Below are 20,978 nucleotides of genomic sequence, written 5' to 3' on the forward strand. Positions count from 1 at the left end.
TTGTATAAACATATTTTAGATATTAAGCTTAAATTGTAATTGTAAAATATAGAGTAAGTATTTCTTGTAAATTGTTATATGTTAAAAGATAAAGAAAAGAAAAGAAAAAAAGAAAAAGAAAAGAAATATAAAAAAAATAAAAAAAAAAAATAAAAAAAAACAAAGAAAAAAAGAAAAAAAAATATAAAAAAGGTATATAAAAAAAATAGAAAAAATATATAATAATTACAAAAATATAAAAAAAATATGTAGATAAAAATGAATGACGAACTTGGACAGTCCATAGTAAAATAGCTTTCGAATGAAGTAGAGGGCTAAAGAAGAATGTTGCAGTTTTTGCTGTGGAACTCTGAGAACATCATTTAGAAAAAAATAAATAAAAAAAAAATATATAAAAAATTATTAAAAAAAAATACAAAAATAATTATTTATTAGTAGAATTGTTTATTATATTAGTATTAATTATATTAGTATATAATTGTTTATTATATTATTATATTAGTATTAGTTTTAGGATAAGATACGAAAAAATGACTAATAAAATAAAAAATAGTAAAATTGGCGAATGGATTTAGTGTCCGCAGTCATATAAACCCAAACAAACAACAAATAATAAATGTAACTGTCGAAAATTCGGAAATATATCAGATAGCGATTAACTGACTGGCGATGAATCGGCCGGCGATGAATCGGCCGGCGATGAACTGGCGGCATCGAAACGGCGGCAATGAACTGGCGGCGATGAAACGTCCTAGACCCCTCTGATAAGGTGGGAAACAATAAATAGAATGTAAGTTTGTAGGTTTGTATCGCTAAAACTCCCACCTCCACTAGGTTCATTTCTTTTTATCACACAACTTAATATATTTTCCATCTTTTGCGTTATTTTGCCGGTTATTAGCGCGCTCATCACTGTATAAGAAAGTATTATAAGAAGAATTATTTTTCAAATCAATTTTAAACCCAAAATGGATTTCCGATGCAGGGAATCAAACCCGAGCCTCCTGGATGAAGGCCAGACATTATAGCCACTACACCATATGGATGTGAGGCATGAAGGTAAATATTTGACATATAAGTTCCAGCTTTTTTCCATCTACCTTCATATTATTTTTTCTTGACTAAAAGTCCCGGAGTTGCGCCAGCTGACAGACATTTTCGTTATCAAACAAGTACTAACCACCGAAATAATTTCATAGAGTTCCTGCCAAAATCACCGTAAAAATTTGACACTACCTCCCAGACTAATAGTATCTGAAGTAGGTACTCCATGTTTGGTACCAATACACAATGTTCTTATACGATTAGTACCGTTGGAATGATATATTATTTATTCTAACTGTATACGAGCCCTGCGCATTCTTTAATCTGACAACGGAGAGAATTTTTCAATAATGTTATAGATCAGGGGTCACCAATTAGCGGACCGCGGTCCGCATCCGGACCGTGGGCTAGTTTTGTGCGGACCGTCATCAAATTTAGAATATACCTAGTGTTTGGCAAGTTTGAAAATGTTTGGCCATGAAATTGTGTTCTATGTTTGGCTCAACTCATGTGTGCGAAGTCGCCTTTTCAAGAATGAACTTTATTAAAAATCGGTACAGATCTCAGCTAACAGATAAATATGTCAACTCCCTAATGAGAATCAGTTGCGCTAAACTCAGTCTAAACTTCAGACAGGTTGTACATAACAAAGATGTCATTTTTTTCTCTTTTAATTTAATTTTGTAAAGAGTTTTCCCCTTATTGTTATACTTCCTATAATCATTAATTTTGAATTTAAGTAAACTGTAATATAAAATTGTCATGTGCGCTTTTTTATATTCATTTCCTCTCTACTATTTAGGTAAGTGGGTGTACTTTTCAGCTGTGCATTTAATTAAAATAATTTTCAGATTTAATAAGTTTACAACAAACAGCTTGCATTGAAACTAATTAGACCGGTCTAGTTAGACTCAAAAATAGGAGTGAGGCTACAAGAATGACCATCAAGCTGAAAATTGGCAGGATTGTTCAATATACCATCATAAATGAAATCTAAAAAGTCCTCATAAATCCAACCTGAGCTAAAATATTTACGCGGGGTCAAAGGACACCAAATATAGTTTTTAGCAATTTTCAGCGAAACGGTAAGTTTTATCATAAAATTAGTTCAAACAAAAAATGTAGATTAGATAATTATATATAAAAAATATCTTAATACTTTTTTCCCAAGATCCACCGTTTTTGAGATACAACGATTCAAAGAGTTGAAAAAGTTCTAATCGTCATAATATGTATTAAATACACCACGTATATATACATCACTGAAGCTGTAATATAAGTAAACATAATATTCTATCGGTCAGCTTAACTTATATTACACATAATAATATAAGATTATAAATATGATAATGTTTCTACTATACAGCTAGCGGTCTACCGAGGGATGCAATGTATAAGCTGTATTATATTAGAGTGCCAACAAAGAAATCTTTACAAAGTGAATGTAACGCGAAAATAATACGAATTATTTGGATTTTACGGCTTAATCCCAACAAAAATAGTAAATTAATATGACAAAGTATTAATTTATAATAATTCTTTTTCCACATACCTCTACCGAAAGTATACTTTTCCGGACCTGATTGTAGGGAGCAAAGTTGTACTTTTCCTCCCTAGGGAGGAAAAGTAAAAGTGACGTTATGGTATTTCATTTATGAAATATAACTTATTGACGCCCTGTACAATATCTAATTTCTATTACGTAAGTATCTATACGTTTTAACGTTTATTTATAAAACACCCTGTATTTTGCAGAATGGTAAAAAACAGTAAATTGTTATTTTGATTTAACAATGTTTACATTAAGAGGAAACAGTAGCGATCAACAGGTAGCGAAAACGCGTTCCAAGATTGCGGCTGTAATTTTGAATATTTTTTCTAGATTTTTGGCACACGTATTCGTAATATAATAAAGAATGGCGGTACAGAGCCCAATTTAAAAAATATATTAATATGTGGAAATTACTCTGTAATTAAATACAATATTAAAAAAACGAGCCTGTATCGCCATTAAGAAGAACAAAAAAATACACTTTCTTCAAATAAACTTTTTTATCCGAAGCCTAGATTTTGTGTCATTTTGGAACTACTAAAATTTTTTATTTCATTAGTAGTTCCAAAATGACACAAAATCTAGGCATCGGATAAAAAAGTTTATTTGAAGAAAGTGTATTTTTTTGTTCTTCTTAATGGCGGTACAGGCTCGTTTTTTTAATATTGTATTTAATTACAGAGTAATTTCCACATATTAATATATTTTTCAAATTGGGCTCTGTACCGCCATTCTTTATTATATTACGAATACGTGTGCCAAATATCTCGAAAAAATATTCAAAATTACAGCCGCAATCTTGGAACGCGTTTTACCTACCTGTTGATCGCTACTGTATCACCTTAATAAATTGACTTATATTTGACAGTTGACAGTTATATTGTACCTACTTTTTAGTTTTAGTTCTAATAAATTTTGTTGGTTAGTTACATAAATAAATTAAGTAAAAATGAAAAAATGACATGTTATTTGAGGAAGGTGGAAAAACCATATGTATAACATGGAAGTAAAGTGCCTTTTCCTCCCTTGAATGATTACTGCCCTCCGCTACGCGTCGGGCAGGAAACTTCATTCTCGGAAGGAAAAGTAGCACTTTCCTCCCTTGTTATACAAATAGCTATTATTTATGCGCCTTAATTCAATTTGTAAAGATGCGTTTTTTCGGAATAAACACGTTCGTTAACTAATCTAATCACCCTACCTATTCTTTTCTCAGAAGGGTTTGAACATAATAATTAAAGAAAACTTTCTAGGCAAAATGTTTATTGCTAAGTACTAATAAATATTTCAATATACAAGAAACTTTATGCAAGTTTAGTTTATTTACTATTATGCAAATTACACCGTAATCTTCCTCGGTGGCAAAATCCTTCAGGTAGATGACACCCTCGAGGTATTAATTAGTCTTGAGTAGTACTCCGGAGTGAAAATACGTGTTAAACCTATATTTTTTAACCTATTTCGTGTTATTTTCATTGTTATAACAAAAATGTCAGAATATTGTTTTATTTGCGCTAAAATTTTAACTGAAGGTGAAATTGTTACCGTTGAACGTGGTATAAAAACATTAATCAATGCAAATACTGAAAGAGCTGATGAATTTTTAGAATTTCTTAAAGAGCAGGAATCTGTGACCATACATGTGGAGTGTCGTAAAATTTATACTCGAAAGTGTTCTATTGCTGCAGCTATTAAAAGACAACATGAAAAACAAAAAGCCAGTACATCGACCAAAAGTCCTCCTCTTACTAGAGCACGTGTAAGCGAACCAGCTTTTTGTTTTAAACAACAATGCTTAATGCTTATTTTACGGCCAGGAATGTAATGAAGAGCCTGAAAAAAACAGCCATTGTTAAAAAACCACGTTAAAAAAACGCGCTAAGTACACTACCTCAAAGGTGGTGTGGAAACGTGTGCGCATATTATGACGATTACCACTTTTTGAATCGTTATATCTCAAAAACGGTGGCTCTCAGGAAAAAAAGTAATAAGGCATTTTTTATAGATAATTATCTAATCTATATTTTTTGTTAGAACTAATTTTATGATAAAACTTACCGTTTTGGTGAAAATCGCTAAAAACTATATTTGGTGACCTTTGACCCCGCGTAAATTTTTTAGCTCGGGTCGGATTTATGAGAACTTTTTAGATTTCATTTATGATCGTATTTTGAACAATCCTGCCAATTTTCAGCTTGATGGTAATTTTTGTAGCCTCGGATGTGTAAGTTGACCGGAGTAAAAGTAGAAAAGATACCATGTTAATTGCCATTTTGTACTATGATTATTTATTTTAAATTCCTCAGTATCAATAACTGGATTTAACTGAAAACTAACTGGAATATTAACTTTAACTGGAATAACTACGTACAAAACTGAAGATGTCTAAAAACTTCATTGGCATTCAAAATATAAATTCCTAACTTTTAAAATATTCTCAGTAACAATAATTTACAATACTGCTGTGTTCAAAATATACTGATAATAACATCAAAACAACACACAATGAATTTATATTTAATTTACTGTACCAGGATAGCTTTAAGTCTTCAGTGAACAAAGAAGAATCAGATATTATTAGTATTCCTTTCCATATTAGTTCATGTGTGAGGCCACTTTCGTATGAAAAATGTTTCTGACTCGATTTATTTGTGGTTCTTGGTCAAAAATGTCCCCTTTAAACAAATCAAAAGGGTGTTGGGCGAAAAAATTTTTTAAACAAATTCAAAATTACCTTTTTGCCTTGAAAAATATATTTTTAGGTTTCTTGGATAATTTTAAACAAAATAACGAGCGATCCACAATTATTGGGATCAAAACTAGTCGTGCAAAAAATTACGCATGTCTTGTTTTAATCTGAATTTATATCATTGGTTTTCAATTAATTTTGATTAACATTATAAAACATAAAAAATCAGTCAAAACCTTCAACACAGAACTTTAATCAAAAATAAAAAGAATTAACAAAAATTATAATTAACAATAATAAACAAACTCAAACAAGATGCTCTGTATATGTCCACCACCAACACCTCTATATAACCTAACTTTTCTTGTTAAGTTGACGTACACTGCAAAGTTGACGTAAACTGGAAAGTATATCTGAATTAAGAATAGACATGCACTGTATAGCTATCTCTGTCGTTCAGAGCCACCTATGGTGACAATAATTTTGGATCACACGTTAGGTCTCTTGTCATATTTCTGAAAAGTAGATAGTTTTCGAGTTATAAGCGATTTAAATCTGAAAAATGCGAAAATACCTACTCATGTTTGATGCTTGAAAACTCTCAAGTTTTGATAAAATGACAAAAGATGTTTTTTGTTTAAGATGACCCAAAAATACTAAAAACTTATTTTCGGGGCAAACAGAATAATAACATATTTTGAATTTGTTAAAAAAAATTGTTAAACAATTTCTGCCCAAAAATTTTGCCCGTCACCCTTCTGAATTCTTTATAGGGGATATTTTTTAACAAGAATCCGCAAAGAAACCAAATCAGAACAACCAGACACAGGCACAGGCAGCATTAAATCCGGACCCCGGAAATGTCATAGGTTTTCGAAACAGACCCTCAGGGAAACTAATTGGTGACCCCTGTTAGTTACAGATGACGAAATCTAGATGAAGAATCTAGAATCTTCACTAGATGAAGAAATTATTTTTGGCTAACTCTAGTAATTCCGGCTTAAAAAGATTCTAAGAAAATAAAATGTTTTCATTCGCTAACCATGATTTTATTTTATGTACCTACCTACTGTTCAGGAATTTCTTGTTTGGTTATTTAAAATTACCGAATGGTGCATTATCCAAAACTATATGGTTTATGTAAACTTGATAGCATTTTTCTTTCAACTATTTCACAAATATCTCCGGTATTCATGTTCATATCGTACCGTATCGTCAAACCAGCTGATTTTGGTATTGACGAAAACACTAGATCTGCTCCATAAAATACTACACGATCCGCTCGTCCTGCCAATAAGAATAGGCGTATAGGTACCGGTTTTTGTACAATTCAGATCATCCATTTAAAGATACCCAAGTAGCACAATAAAAACATTTTAGTTTTATTAAGGGTTTATAAAGGGTGTATTGTGGTAAATAAGAAGATAATGGTCTTTAAGTTACCTTGTAGATATACTGCCAGAACTTTAAAACTGTCACTAGCTTTAAAGTATCTAATAAGAGAATAATTAATCTTATATAATTTGTCTTATCGTAGTTTTAAAATGGTTTATTCTAAGTTCACTTTAAAACTAATCATTTTTATAAAGAACTTTCGGACTATTTGGTTATATTAGATTTTAGTTTGTGACTATTGTGATCTTCGCAGCAGCTTTAAAACCAGTTGCTTAAGAAAAGCTTTAAGAAGGTTTTCATTTTTGGTTTTATTGGCCTCTTTCAGTGTGGGCCCTTTTATGCTGAAAGCGGTTTTATTGGAACCTTAAGGTTTACTTAAAAACCAATTGGTTTTAATATTAGTTTTATTCTACAGTTTTAAAGCATTTTTAAAAGACTTAATAAACCCGTTCGGTGCTACTTGCGTAATTAGGTGTTTCTACACTTTTGGTCCAATCTAGATACTTCTAAAACTTATCCATTTATTTTCAGAGTGAAACTCTCATCATTCCATCCTTAAATTTGGCCAACCCTGCTGATAATTTAGTAAATGGCTGCGAATATGAAATAATTATTGAAACTCATGATCTTTTAGAGAATTTAGAACAAACATTCATATATCAAATACCAGGTAAGTTTATAAGTTATGTTGTTTATTATATAATTATAGCGGCGAAATTTTTGACCATGAAGTGTTTAGTTTTATTCTTTCGTTCAGGAAGCTTATATTTTTACAAAACAAAACCAAATTTTTATAGTCCATTCTTTCACGGTTTTTGCTCTAAATTTTAAAGAACCGCTTGGATTGACATAAAATTTGGCATGCGTATAGCTTACATGTCAAAGAAAAAAGTGATATTGTGCCGATGTGTGCTTTTGCCCTGGGGGGACTTTCACCCCCTCTTGGGGGTGAAAAAATATATGTCCAAAATAAGTCCGGAAATGGGTAAACTGACTAATTTTAAGTAACTTTTGTTCTATAGAGCTTTTTCGCCAAGTCAACACTTTTCGAGTTATTTGCGAGTGAATATGTTCATTTTTCAACAAAATAACCATATTTTTTGACGGTTTTTCGCAAATAACTCAAAAAGTAAGTATTTTGTCGAAAAAAACGTTCTTAGCCAAAATATAGCTTATAAAAAATTTAAAAAAAAATGGTGTACGCGTTAGGTCTCTGGATCTCGTAGAACCAGAGTTATAGCCAATGAAAAATAGATTCATATTCACCAAATTTCAAATAGAATATTTCGATGTGGAATATCCAAAAAATTAAGCACTTTTTGGGGAAAGCTCATTATAACTTTTTTAAAGTGTTTTAAAAATTCTTTATTTCTATTTTTAGAAAAAGTTTCTAGCATTAAATTTAAGCAAGTTACGCTCAAAATAAAGTTGGTCCCTTTTGTTTTTGCAAAAAAAAATCGGGAATACCAACCCCTAATTAACAACTTAAATAAAATTAATCGTTACCGCTCCACAAATTATTTTACTTATGTTGTGTTTATATGATCTGTAAGTTTTATCGATTCAAAGTGCTTATTTTTAAAAAAATTTGGTTTCAAAATAAAATTTTTAAAAATTTAAATTTTGAAAAATATTCTTTTTTTCAAAATAACTTAAAAATTGTTAGAGATACCAAAAATCTCGAAGAACAAAAAAAGTCAGATTTCCTTTTTTGAATATCATGTATTTTTTTGTTTTTCTGTTAGACAAAAATTGATTAAGATTTGGTGTTTCTAAATTTGCATACATTCGTGATCAATGACTCGTTCAACCCCTTTTAACTACAGCCCTTTCAATAATAAGGACTTTGGACCGGTGAAACTTACAGATCATATAAAGAATATATACACGAGTCAAGAAACTTGTGAGGTCGTAACGATTAAGTTCATTTAAGATACTAATTAGGGGGTGATTTTCTCGATTTTTTTACCAAAACCAAAAGGGACTAACTTTATTTTGAGCGTAACTTGTTTAATTTTGATGCTACAAATTTTTTTTATAAAACAAAAATGAAGATATTTTTAAACACTTTAAATAAGTTGTAATGAGTTTTCCTCGAAATATGCTTCATTTTTGGTTATTTCACGTTAAAGTATTCCATTTAGACTTTGACGAACATGAACCTATTTTTCATTAGCTATAACTCTGCTTCTACTTGGTGTAGAGACGTGATGTATACACCATTCTTTTAAATTTTTTACAGGCTATATTTTTTCTTTGAATGTTTTTTTCGACAAAATACTTATTTGAGTTATTTGCGAAAAACCGTCTAAAAATGTGGTTAGTTTGTTGAAAAAATGAACATATTCACTGCCAACTAACTCGAAAAGTATTGACTTAGTGAAAAAACTCTATAGAACAAAAGTTACTTAAAATTATCCAGTTTATCCATTTCCTGACTTTCTTTTTCACCCCCAACAGGGGATGAAAACCACCCCCAGGGCAAAAGCACATATCGGCACAATATCACTTTTTTTCTTTGACTTGTTAGCTATGTGTGTGCCAATTTTCATGTCAATCCAAGCGGTTCTTTAAAATATAGAGGTTTTGCAATATTTTACCGTTAAAGAACGGACTATGAGTATTTAGTCATAATTTACATCTAGATCCAGGGCTTCAATTAAATGGAGTCCATGTTAAAGAAGATCACAAAGTGACATGAAATGATATTTGGGAACTGTCATAATGGACCAACTAGATCTAGATATAGAAATAAAACGCAGAATATCAATTACTAAAACTACTTTTATAAAAATTAAGTCATTTATTTGCAACAATTATGTCAGTTTAGATCTAAGACAAATAATGGTTAAGTGTTTGGTATGTATTTTTGTATGGTGTAGAACTGTGGACACTAAAAGTATTAACCATAACATAATTGAAGCATTGGAAATGTGGATGCATATTCGGATGCTGAAGTTACCTTGGACAATAAAACTAATTAGTCCAGGGCGCATCTGTTTTGAGATGGACGTTGAGAGGTGACTCAAATTTTTTTGCAGAAATTGCTTGAAAATTACTCAAGTAATAGTATTTGAGTTATCCCCCACTCAAAATGGTCCGGAACATTGTTTAAATAATGAAAATGTCAAAATATGAAGGAAAAATTCGATTTTTTTATTGCTTTTTTTTATTATAACTTTAAAATTATTCATTTCAGAGAAAAGTTGTACTGACATAAAAGTTGCGTAATTAAAATTTTAAAACTAGTCACCCTTGTTGCAGCATAGCAATAATTGCGAAAAAAACCATACAAAAACAAGTACAGTTGAGTCCGCGAGTCTTTACCCGTGCGTCATTAATTCGCGGTGTGCAAGTACTTGGAAAGGGAAACGAGAAACGACCGTGCGCGAGTCGCGGAGAAATATTGCAACTATCTTAAATAATTCATATTGTCAATTGAAATTGTCAAATTGACGTATATTTCATACCTTCTGTCATTGACGCAGAAAAATTATATATGGAGTTTATTTGTAGCAAATAAATTATACATGATAAATATAATATATATCATAATATTGCATATCATATCAATATTGCTCCACAATATTGATATGATATGCAATTATTATATAAAGATAAATTTAATTAATTGTATTTTGCTTGCAGTACTGCATTTTAATAACTGATTTTATTTACTACATACAATTGTTTACGTTTGCTAAACATAACCTGCATCTTATTTTTTCTTCTTATTATTTTTTTGGACTATGGTCTTGACAATTATCCAGCAACCAGGACTAATATAATTGGCCAATATAATTAAAAGTGCGAATACAAGTACAGAGCGTAGAAATAGAGGTCGCTTTGCCGAACTTGCACGGTCCCAATACCTGGCGAGATAAAACACATCTTTTTATTTAGCATCATTCTCTTCCACGCATGAAACTCATGACAAACCAGCTGCCGTTTGTTATTAAGTAAAAACACATGTTATTTTTATGAACCATCTAGACTCAGTGCATTGAAAAGAGATAGGTACAAAAAAAGACGATTCGGTATGTTTTCATATTTTAAGCACAATTTGTTTGACGTTTCTGCTTTGTTTACTTTTATGGCTGTCAGTCAGTTGAATTTTTTGCGGTTTTTGTCGAATTTTTGCGTTTTGAAGTTTCTTTCTATTACACAAACAGTTGTTTTCACAACTAATTTTATATTGGGCTTTGAAATTGTAAGGTAAATAATTATATTTTGGCAATTAATATTTAAAACATACAAAGCTAACGTCATTCACACAGAAAAGAAATGATTGTGTTTAGATTTCCGTAAAAGTGAATAAAATAACAAAAATAAAATATGTTATTGAATTTTTTTATAAATAGTTCATTTATTTTTTAATCAATAATAATAAAAGAATTTATTAAGCTACTTCAAATGTAGCTGTAATTCTGCACAAAAATTTTGAAGCAAAACTTACATTTGACATTCTATATATTTGATAACGTCAAATTTTATAATAAAACCCGTAATCGGAACAGTAGCCACTTTCTGTCAGTTGTTGTTGCGTGAAATAGATTTCCGACTTATTTCGTATGCTTTAAATGGTGACGCACGAGTAAAGACTCGCGGACTCAACTGTACATATTCGCATTTTACGTTTTTCAACCATTTATGCTACACTTAGGACCTTCATATTTTACCCAGAAAAACTTTATGATATTGCAAAATAACACTGTAAACTTCATTAACATCCGTTTAATATATTTTGCAGAATAAATTTTGCAATCCAGCTTTCGCAAAAAAAAATTCATTTTTTTAAATGTTGCAGGACTGAAAATAAAGCAGAGGGCAAGTTGAGTTTTTTTTTGCTTATAGAAGTGTACTGTACCTTTCATTTGCAATTTGCAAAATTAAAATCGATTAACTACCACGACGTCAGGAAATTTTTTAACTAAACATTAATTTTTGGTGCTACGCGCAGGACAGCGGTGTTCGATTCACACAAGTTGATTTCCACCGATATACCGAAATCTAATAAAAATTAAAATGTATCAATCATTATCAAAGGTCATTGGAATGCCCAATCAGAGCAAACTATCCGCTGTCCTGCGCGTAGCACCAATAATTAATGTTTATTTAAAAAATTCCTGACGCCGTGGTAGTTAATCGATTTTAATTTTGTAAATTGTAAATGAAAGGTACAGTACACTTCTATATGCAAAAAAATTCAACTTGCTATCTGCTTTATTTTCAGTCTTGTAACATTTTGAAAAAATGAATTCTTCTTGCGAAAGCTAGATTGAAAAATTTATTTTGCAAAATCTATTAAACCGATCTTAATTAAATTTATAGTATCGTTTAACTGTATCATAAAATTTTCCTGTGTGAAATATGAAGGTCCTAAGTGTAGCATAAATGGCTGAAAAAAGTAAAATGCGAAAACTTGATTTTGTGTGTTTTTTCGCAATTATTGCTATTTTGCAACAAGGGTGACTATTTTTTAAATATTTAATTAATTCTGTGTTGTAGGAAATTTAATCACGCAACTTTTATGTCAGTACAACTTTTCTCGGAAATGGATACTTACTTACTTACTACTTAGTCCTAAGCCTTTCTACTTTTAGGTGTAAGGCTGGTGGAGTTGAGTTTGGCATTGTAGTCTCCATGCTTTCCGATCTTGCGTTAGGTTTCTTGCACTTTCCAATGTCAATCCCTTCTTCTCGACTTCTTTCCTGATTTCATCTCCCATATTACTCTTGGTCTTCCTCTTTTGTTTTTCCCCTGCACTCTCGTTTCGAACACTCGTTTTGTAAGCCTTTCGTTCGACATTCTACACACGTGCCCGAACCATCTAAGTTGTCCCTCCACTATTTTTTCATTAATTGGTTCCAGTTTTAGGTTTTGTCTAATTGTTTCGTTTCGTATTTTGTCTGTCCTCTTTCTGTTTGCTATTTTCCTCAGGAACCTAATTTCCATAGCATTGACTCTGGATTTCTGTCTCCCCGTCAATGTCCATGTCTCGCTGCTATACATGATTGTTGGTCTAAGTACTGATTTAACGACTGCCGTTTTTACTTTCTCCGGTATCTCTTTTTTCCCCAAAAATGTTGTTTTCATAGCGTTAAATAAGCTTCATGTTCGTCCCATTCTCTCGTTTATTTCCATGTCTTGTTTACCATTTGCTTCGATTATTACTCCTAGGTATTTAAAATATTCCACTTGCTCTAGTGTTGTTTCCCGTCTAATTCTATTGCGTGTGTCTTCCTCGTATTTGAAATTATCATTGTTTTTGTTTTCTCTGTATTAATTTTCATATTTATGTTTGATAGTTCTTCTTCTAGGATTTCAAGTTTGTTCTGTAGGTCTTCTCTGTTTTCTGCTATCAATACCATGCCGTCTGCGAATAGTAGCTCCGATAGTTGAGTCCGTTTCATTTGCCAGTATCCTAATGTTAGTTTTCTCATTATTCTCTTGGCTTTCTTTATCGCTTCATCCAGTACCACTGAAAATAGCAGTTGACTCAGCACGCATCCCTGTTTGACGCCTTGACTTGTAGTAAATTCTCTGGATTCCTCGTTATTGGTTCTTATTTTATTTGTATTATTTTTGTACATATCCTTTATTACTTCTATTATGTGTCTGTCTACTCCCCTTTTTTTAGTGTCTTCCATACGTCCTTTCTTCGGATTCTGTCAAACGCCTTTTCCAGGTCAATGAAGCACATATGTATCTCTCTATTTTTCTTGATTACCTTCTCACTTACTTGTCTTAATGTGAATATTAGTTCTTGCGTGCTTCTGTCCTTCCTGAATCCACACTGTGTGTCTTCCGTAGTTGTTTCTATTTGGGTTTTTATTCTTGTCTTTATTATTCTTACGAATACCTTCCCAGGGATACTTGATATGGTGGGTATGATACCTCGGTAATTATTACAGTTTCTCTTGTCTTCTTTTTTGTGTATTGGTAGTATAATGTCTTTCTTCCAGTCCTTTGGTAATTCTACTCTATTTATGATATCATTAATTAGTTCTTTCATGCTATCGATTTCCTCTGTCCCCATGAATTTTATTATTTCCGGGGTGATATGATCCTTGCCTGGTGCTTTGCCCAATTTTACTCTTTCTATTGCTTTCTCTAATTCCTCTCATGTTATGGATTCCATTTGTTGTTCTTCATTCCTTTCTTGTATCTCCCCTATGTTGTCCGTGTCTGCATGAGTTAGCTCTTTGAAATGTTCTCTCCATCTTTCCATTATTTGTTTTTCTTCTGTTAGTACGTTTCCATTCTTGTCTTTTATATTCTCTTTCTTTTGTCTGAGTTTTTTTAATGCGCCGTAGAAGAGTTTTTGGTTTTCCCTATAATTTTTTGTCATTTTTTGTCCAAATCTCTCCCATGACCTTTCCTTTCCTGCTTTCACCGCTATTTTAACCTCTTTCCTTTTTTCTTTATATGCCTCGTAATCTTCCGGGTGTTTTGTACTTAGGTATCTCTTCCATTTTTCTTTTTTGTTCTTTATTTTCTCTCGTATTTCTTCCGTCCACCATTCCGTTCTCCTCATGTTAGTATTTGCCAATTTTGCTTTCCCACAAGTTTCCTCAGCTGCTTTGATTATGCTGGTTTTTTTATTTATACGAAATGGATACTTTTAAAGTTATAATCAAAAAACCAAGTCGCAAATCGAATTTTTCCTTCATTTTTTGACATTTTGATTATTTAAACAATGTTCCGGACCTTTTTGAGAGGGAGGATAACTCAAATATTATTATTTGAGTTATTTTCAAGCAATTTCTGCAAAAAAATTTGAGTCACCTCTCAACGTCCAAATGTACTAATATTTTTGCAGATGCGCCCTGGTCTATTTGGTTTCTTTTTTTTTTCTCTCTGATTTTGGCCTTGGTTTAGAACTAGAACCTTTAGCCACGTAATTGTATAACTTATCACTAAGTCAGGGGAGTAATGTGTAGTGTGTGTGTGTTGAGTAAGTGTCTTGTTACTTTGCAAAGTCGACGTCATTTTCTTTGCAAAGAGACGCTAATTGTATCCTAACGTCTGCGGTCCCTCCGGTGAGTACCGATCCCACAAGGACAGAAACTATATTCATTTATTATTTGGTTTCTAATGATATCTAATCCAATATGTTGACAATATTCTTTTCATTTTTCGCATTATCTAGACTACTAACTATTTTCATTGGTAGATTTTTATCGGCTCCGAGCATTACATTTATCTGTTTCTACCCATGTCAGAAAGGGATCCCTTTATCGGTTACCTGGAGAAGTATCTGGTGGAGTAATTTAGTAAAACAACCCACACTTCTTCCTATAAATCAAGAAAAAAGATCCAAGTGTGAAAACAAGTTAACGGAAATTCTCAGATCCTCCATTTTTCGTATAATGATAGCAAATTGACATACGAATGACACAAAAGTTTTAAATTGTATTCCTTATGGAACAGCATTTTCTTTTTCAAAATGTTTGATTTATTATAAACAATATTTTTTTTTAGATTGTGTTCAAGATAAATGCAAATGCGCAAAATCGTCCCCATATCAATTAAGTAGTATCATTCCAGTGCATGACGATGTATACTTTTTAAAATGGGATAAACTATCCAATGAAGAGTTGACACTTTTGGATGTATACTAGTAAGTTTTTAGTGATATGTATAATGTTTTAAGCATATGAGGCCATGAGAGCCAGAATGGCCTAACTGATTTTAACTTTACTTTACATAATCAAAGAAAATGATCAGAAGCTAACAATGTCCGATTATTTTAGTAGTTTTATGTTGACCGATGTTATAAATTGAATGTTTTTTTCGGCATACACATTAGTGATTCAGTCAGTCACAAGATACATATTATAGTCCTAACTAACCTAAATAATCCTAACTACCCTAAGCGAATATTCGAAATAAAAATCAATCATTATAACAAAAGGATATACAGACATTATATTTTCTTATTTTCCTGACATGACATTACAACTTCTAAACTGTCATTACATAGAGTATGTACAATTATAGAATAGAGCAACATCTACTTTTCTATTAGCCTTGCGACATCCAATATTGGACATAGGCCTCCCCTTCGCTCCTCCATCTTTCTCTATCCTGAGCCATGTGCATCCATTTTGAGCGTGCTTGGTGATTTATCATCTGTGGTCTTCCTCTCTTTCGTTTATATGTCCATAGTCTCCGCTCTGTAATAATTTTATTATATCTTTCGTCTTTCTGTCTAATCGTATGACCTGCGAATTTCCATTTTAGTTTAGCTGTTTGACGAGTAGCATCTTTAACTTTTGTGATATTTCTTACCCAGGAATTCTTTTTCTATCTGACAGTCTTACGTTGATCATTTGTCTTTCCATTGCTCTTTGTGTTTTCGCAATTCTGTCCATATTCGCTTTTGTGAACGTCCATGTTTGACATCCATATGTAAGGAACGGAAGAATACATTGGTCGTAGATTTTCGTTTTTAAATATTGAGGGTATTTTTTATTCTTCAATATGAAGCTGAGTTTAAAAAACGAGGCCCACGCTAACTTCGTCGTCCGTCTCTTTATTTCTGCTGTTTGGTTGTCTCTATTCAATTTTATTATTTGTCCCAAGTATATGTATTCATTCACTTCATTTATTTGGTTGTATATTGTAACCCTCTCCCTCACATCTACTTTTAACGTTGTATATTGTAACACTCTCCCTCAACGTGAAAAGTAAATAAGCCAAACAATTTTGGTTTCTTTCTAACACACATATTGTAACGCTTAGATTCTTGAACACCATCATCGCTTCTTTCTTTTCTATTCACTTCTTGATTTTCCCTCGTAATTTCTGCACTTTCCATATTCTTAGATTTCACAATTTCATTGATACCATTTTTCACTTCTTCGGAGTTTTCATTTACACTAAAACATTCCGACTGATTCTGGTTCACTGATTCGGCTTTATCTTCAAAAATTTGCAAATTGCATGTAACCTCAGGTTTAAATCGTACGTAGTGGCTCGATACGATTCTTCTTTCAGATGGAATCCATATTCTAAAACCATCCCTGTCATTCACGTAACCAACTAAATAACCATGTATCGCCTTGTCATCAAATCTACTACACCACAATTTATAGGGACTTTTATTCTCAATTGATGATTTTCCTGTGCGATTCAGAAGATACACTGCAGTATTACATGCTTCTGCCCACAATTATTTGGTTAACTTGCATGCGTTTAACATGAAACGAGCACACTCTACAATGGTACAGTTTTCGCTTTCAGTAACACCGTTCAGCTGAGGTGTATAGGGTGGAGTGATACAATGCTCTATACCTCTACTCGCAAGAAGTTCAGATACCTTTCTATTGTCAAACTCTCTCCCTACATCGCATCTCAGTTGCTATACTACATGGCCATTTGTGTTTGCTTCATTTAAAAATTTTTCTAAGAAGGTACATACCTCACTTTTGTGTTTCATAAAGAAAACTTTCCGAAACTTACTAAAGTCATCTTTAAAACATACGTAATAACGTGCTCTTCCCAGTGATTCTATAGACATGGGTCCATCCACATCTGCTTGGATCTGCTCATCAGTGACTTGTGGCCAATTGATCCTAGTTTTAAATGGCAATCGATGCATTTTTCCAATTGCATATCCATCGCAAAAGCTTTCTTTGCACCCATCAATGTCTATATTCATTTTCCTCAAGACTTTCTTTACGTATTGCTTATGCTGATGACCAAATCTTTCATGATACACTTGTAACATATCTGTTGACTCTACTAAGTTTGCTTGAATGGGATTGGTCGGTTTCATAACACGTATGTACATACAGGCCATTACTGAAGTACCCAGTCATTACAGATTCAAGAGTATTTTTATCATGTAGATTTATACCTTTTTCGTCGAGTACTGTAATGAACCCCATTTGCGCAGCAGCTTTCACAGAAAACAAATGAGCGCTTGCTTCAGGAACATAAAAACATTCTTCAATTCAGCATATTTCCATTTATTATTCAGACGCGTTGGAATTTTCACCGTTCCTTGTCCTTGGGCTAACATACATACACCCTTCTTACCAAGTGATATCTTTTCGGGTTCAGCAAATTCTGTATAAGATGAGAAATATTGCTTATCTGTAGTGATAAGATTTGTGGCTCCATTGTCACAATACCATTTTCCAGCTTCAACACAATTGTTAGATGAGGCACTTAAAACAACGGACCAAAAACAGTATCTATACTTTTATTCTTATCTAAATTCTCAGCAGACTTTTTCAATGGACACTCTCTCGTCCAATGGCCTAATTTCTTGCATTTGTGACATGGAAATTTCTCCTTTGCACGATGTACATTTCTCTTTGACTTCGTAGTAGTTGTACTTTGGCTCTGTTTGTATTTTTCTGTCGGGCTATTGCGTGCAACAAACGCAAAAGATTCTGTGGTACTTGAGTCACGTAATTCAATGGCACACAATTTCTCAATCAATAAGTTCAAAGTTTGATATTTTGATGGTGTCGTGTCCCACAAATCTTTGAAATTATCAAATCCTTACGCAAAGTTGATAAGATCCGGCCATTTAGCATTTTTTCGGATAAAACATTTTCATCATGCTTCTGCAATTCATCATTCAAATCTACAAACAGTTTCTGCAACTTCGCAATATGTGTACTAATATCTTCTTTTTTATCACGCTGGACACTAAAGAAGGCTTCAATTAACATGTTTAACCGTTGCGTACTACTACGTTCAAATCGCGCACGTAATTTGTACCATATTTCACTAGCGTGAGTACATGTCAACATTAGCTCGGCAACAGTTTTTCCTAGCGTACCTGCTAACAAACTTGCCGCTTTTGCATCGTTTTTGACCATTGTTTATGCTTCTCTACTTCCAATGAAGTTGAATTTTCAGTAACCTCGGGACACTTACGCATACCGTTCACAATGTCTTCAAGTGCATACGCTCGTAATAACATCGAAACGTGCCATTTCCATTTTGCCCAGTCTTCAGGAGCCTTAAGTTTGTCGACTTGAATTTTATAATCGTTATTGCTGGTGGCAATATTTTTTTACTTATTCAGTTCCCACGTGAGTTGGGCCCGTAACCTGTTATAAATTGAAGTCCGTCCGCTATAACTTTTCCCATGCGCTACGATTCATTTTCAATCAAATTAAGTCAAAACATAAATTGAAACGAACATCGATGTGTATATACATATTGTATACTGTATACTATATACTACACACATCTACTTACGTTTCACTTTCTGTTTTGACTTAATTTGATTTAAAATGAATCGTACTGCATGGGAAAAGTTATAGCGGACGGACTATAGGTGAGCTGAATAAATGACCAACAACGATTATAATTCACTCAATTACAGGACAATAGGAAATCATTTTACTTGAACATAACTGACATTATATTTTCTTATTTTCTTGACATTACATTACAACTTCTAAACTGTCATTACATAGAGTATGTACAACTATAGAGCAACATCTACTTTTAACGTTGTATATTGTAACACTCTCCTTCAACGTGAAAAGTAGTTAAGACAAACAATTTTGGTTTCTTTCTAACACGTATATTGTAACGCTTAGATTCTTGAATGCCATCATCGCTTCTATCTTCTCTATTCACTTCTTGATTTTCACTCGTACTTTCTGCACTTTCCATATTCTTAAATTTCACAATTTCATTGATACCATTTTTCACTTCTTCGGAGTTTTCATTTACACTAAAACATTCCGAAAAAGCATTTTACTTGAACATAACTGACATTATATTTTCTTATTTTCTTCATTACATTACAACTTCTAAACTGTCATTACATAGAGTATGTACAACTATAGAGCAACATCTACTTTTAAAGTTGTATATTGTAACAACCAAGAATCATTATTGGTCAACATACAATTACTAAAAAAAATCGGACATTGATAGTTTCTGATCGTTTTCTTTGATTATGTAAAGTAATGTTAAAATCAGTGGAAACACCACGAAAACTATGGAGCGACAATTTACTGAAGGCACATTAAAAAAACAGACAGAGTTATGTCTACACAAAAAGAAGGAGAAGAGCAGACTTCTTGCGCTTCGAACCAATGCTTTTGTTTGGCAATAGTCTAAAATTCAAGCTCGTTTCATCGCAATTGTAAATCTGATATTTTGATGTCAAAGCTACACTTTCCATTAGCTTTTGACATTTTCTTGAGTAAAAGAGTCGTCATTTTTAGTTTTATTTACATCACCTTAAAAGTTTAAAAAGTTTAAAATTAGTTTGTTCGAGAAATATTTTATATAGAAGCAACTTAGAATTCATACGCAGACCTCTTTTATCAAATTTGTAGCATGCAGTCTAATAAATGCTGATCAATATTCTTTTTTTCAGTATACGCGATGATAATAGTACTGCTCCAAGTCAAGTAAAACAATGTAATGTTAGTGATGATGGAGCGGAAATTACTCTGCCAGATCTGAAAGAAAGTGTAAGCTACAGAATAACTGCAAGATTTTACTATGATGGGTGTAATTATCCGTCTTTTATTACATTTACAGGTACGGCTAGAAATTATTATTATTTACTATCTTGAAGGAACCAAATGCAATAGGTAATAGGTATAAACCTTTTGGTTTAGAAATATCTATCTGAATATGTGCCTGCATTTTTATTTTTACAATTCAAAGTAGTTTGCAATTAGCAATTAGCAAACTAGTTTTATTTAACAAATGTAAATTAGTTTACTTACGTATTTACGTATTGTTAATTTTGTATACAATGGTTTGATTTATGCTTAAGTATACAGATAAGGTATACAGATGACTTATGCTTCTGTATACAGATCAATTACTAATTAAGAGAGTTTTGATTGTTATTGTCTGTAGAAAGCAGCTTTTGGAACTTATCACGGCTCCGTCAAAGTTCAATGTCTATTTTCTTCTTCATGTGCGTTGTCCGTTGCGGACGTTGGCTATCATCATAGCAATTTTAATTTTGTTTGCGGCGTTTCTGAATAACTCGATCGATGTTAGTCCAAACCATTGGCGTAAGTTTTGAAGCCATGTGTGTCTTCTTCTTCCGGGTCCGCGTTTGCCTTCTATTTTACCCTGTATTATCAGTTGGATTACCTATATCATATTTATCATGTCTCATACTATGACCGAGGTATTCAAGTTTCCGTTTCTTAATTGTGAAAGAGATTTCTTTTTGTTTTCCCATTCAGCGCAGTATCTCTACGTTGGTGGTGTGAGTCGTCCAGGATATTTTAAGGATACGTCAATACACCCGCATTTTGAATGCCTTCAGCTTTCTTATTAATATTTCCG

The 20,978-nt window shown here is 32.3% G+C and overlaps 1 protein-coding gene across 1 annotated transcript in view; it reads left to right on the forward strand.

Annotated features, from left to right (window-relative positions):
- LOC126879060 (platelet-derived growth factor receptor alpha) overlaps positions 1-20,978 on the forward strand; it is a 289,178-nt gene that overhangs the window by 180,049 nt on the left and 88,151 nt on the right. The window contains exons 6-8 of the mRNA XM_050641955.1: positions 7,212-7,350; positions 15,165-15,303; positions 20,044-20,210. Of these exons, the coding sequence (XP_050497912.1) occupies positions 7,212-7,350; positions 15,165-15,303; positions 20,044-20,210 (445 nt within the window). The remainder of the gene's footprint in view (positions 1-7,211; positions 7,351-15,164; positions 15,304-20,043; positions 20,211-20,978) is intronic.

This window comes from Diabrotica virgifera, chromosome 1 (genome assembly GCF_917563875.1).
Source record: "Diabrotica virgifera virgifera chromosome 1, PGI_DIABVI_V3a".
NCBI lineage: Eukaryota > Metazoa > Arthropoda > Insecta > Coleoptera > Chrysomelidae > Diabrotica > Diabrotica virgifera.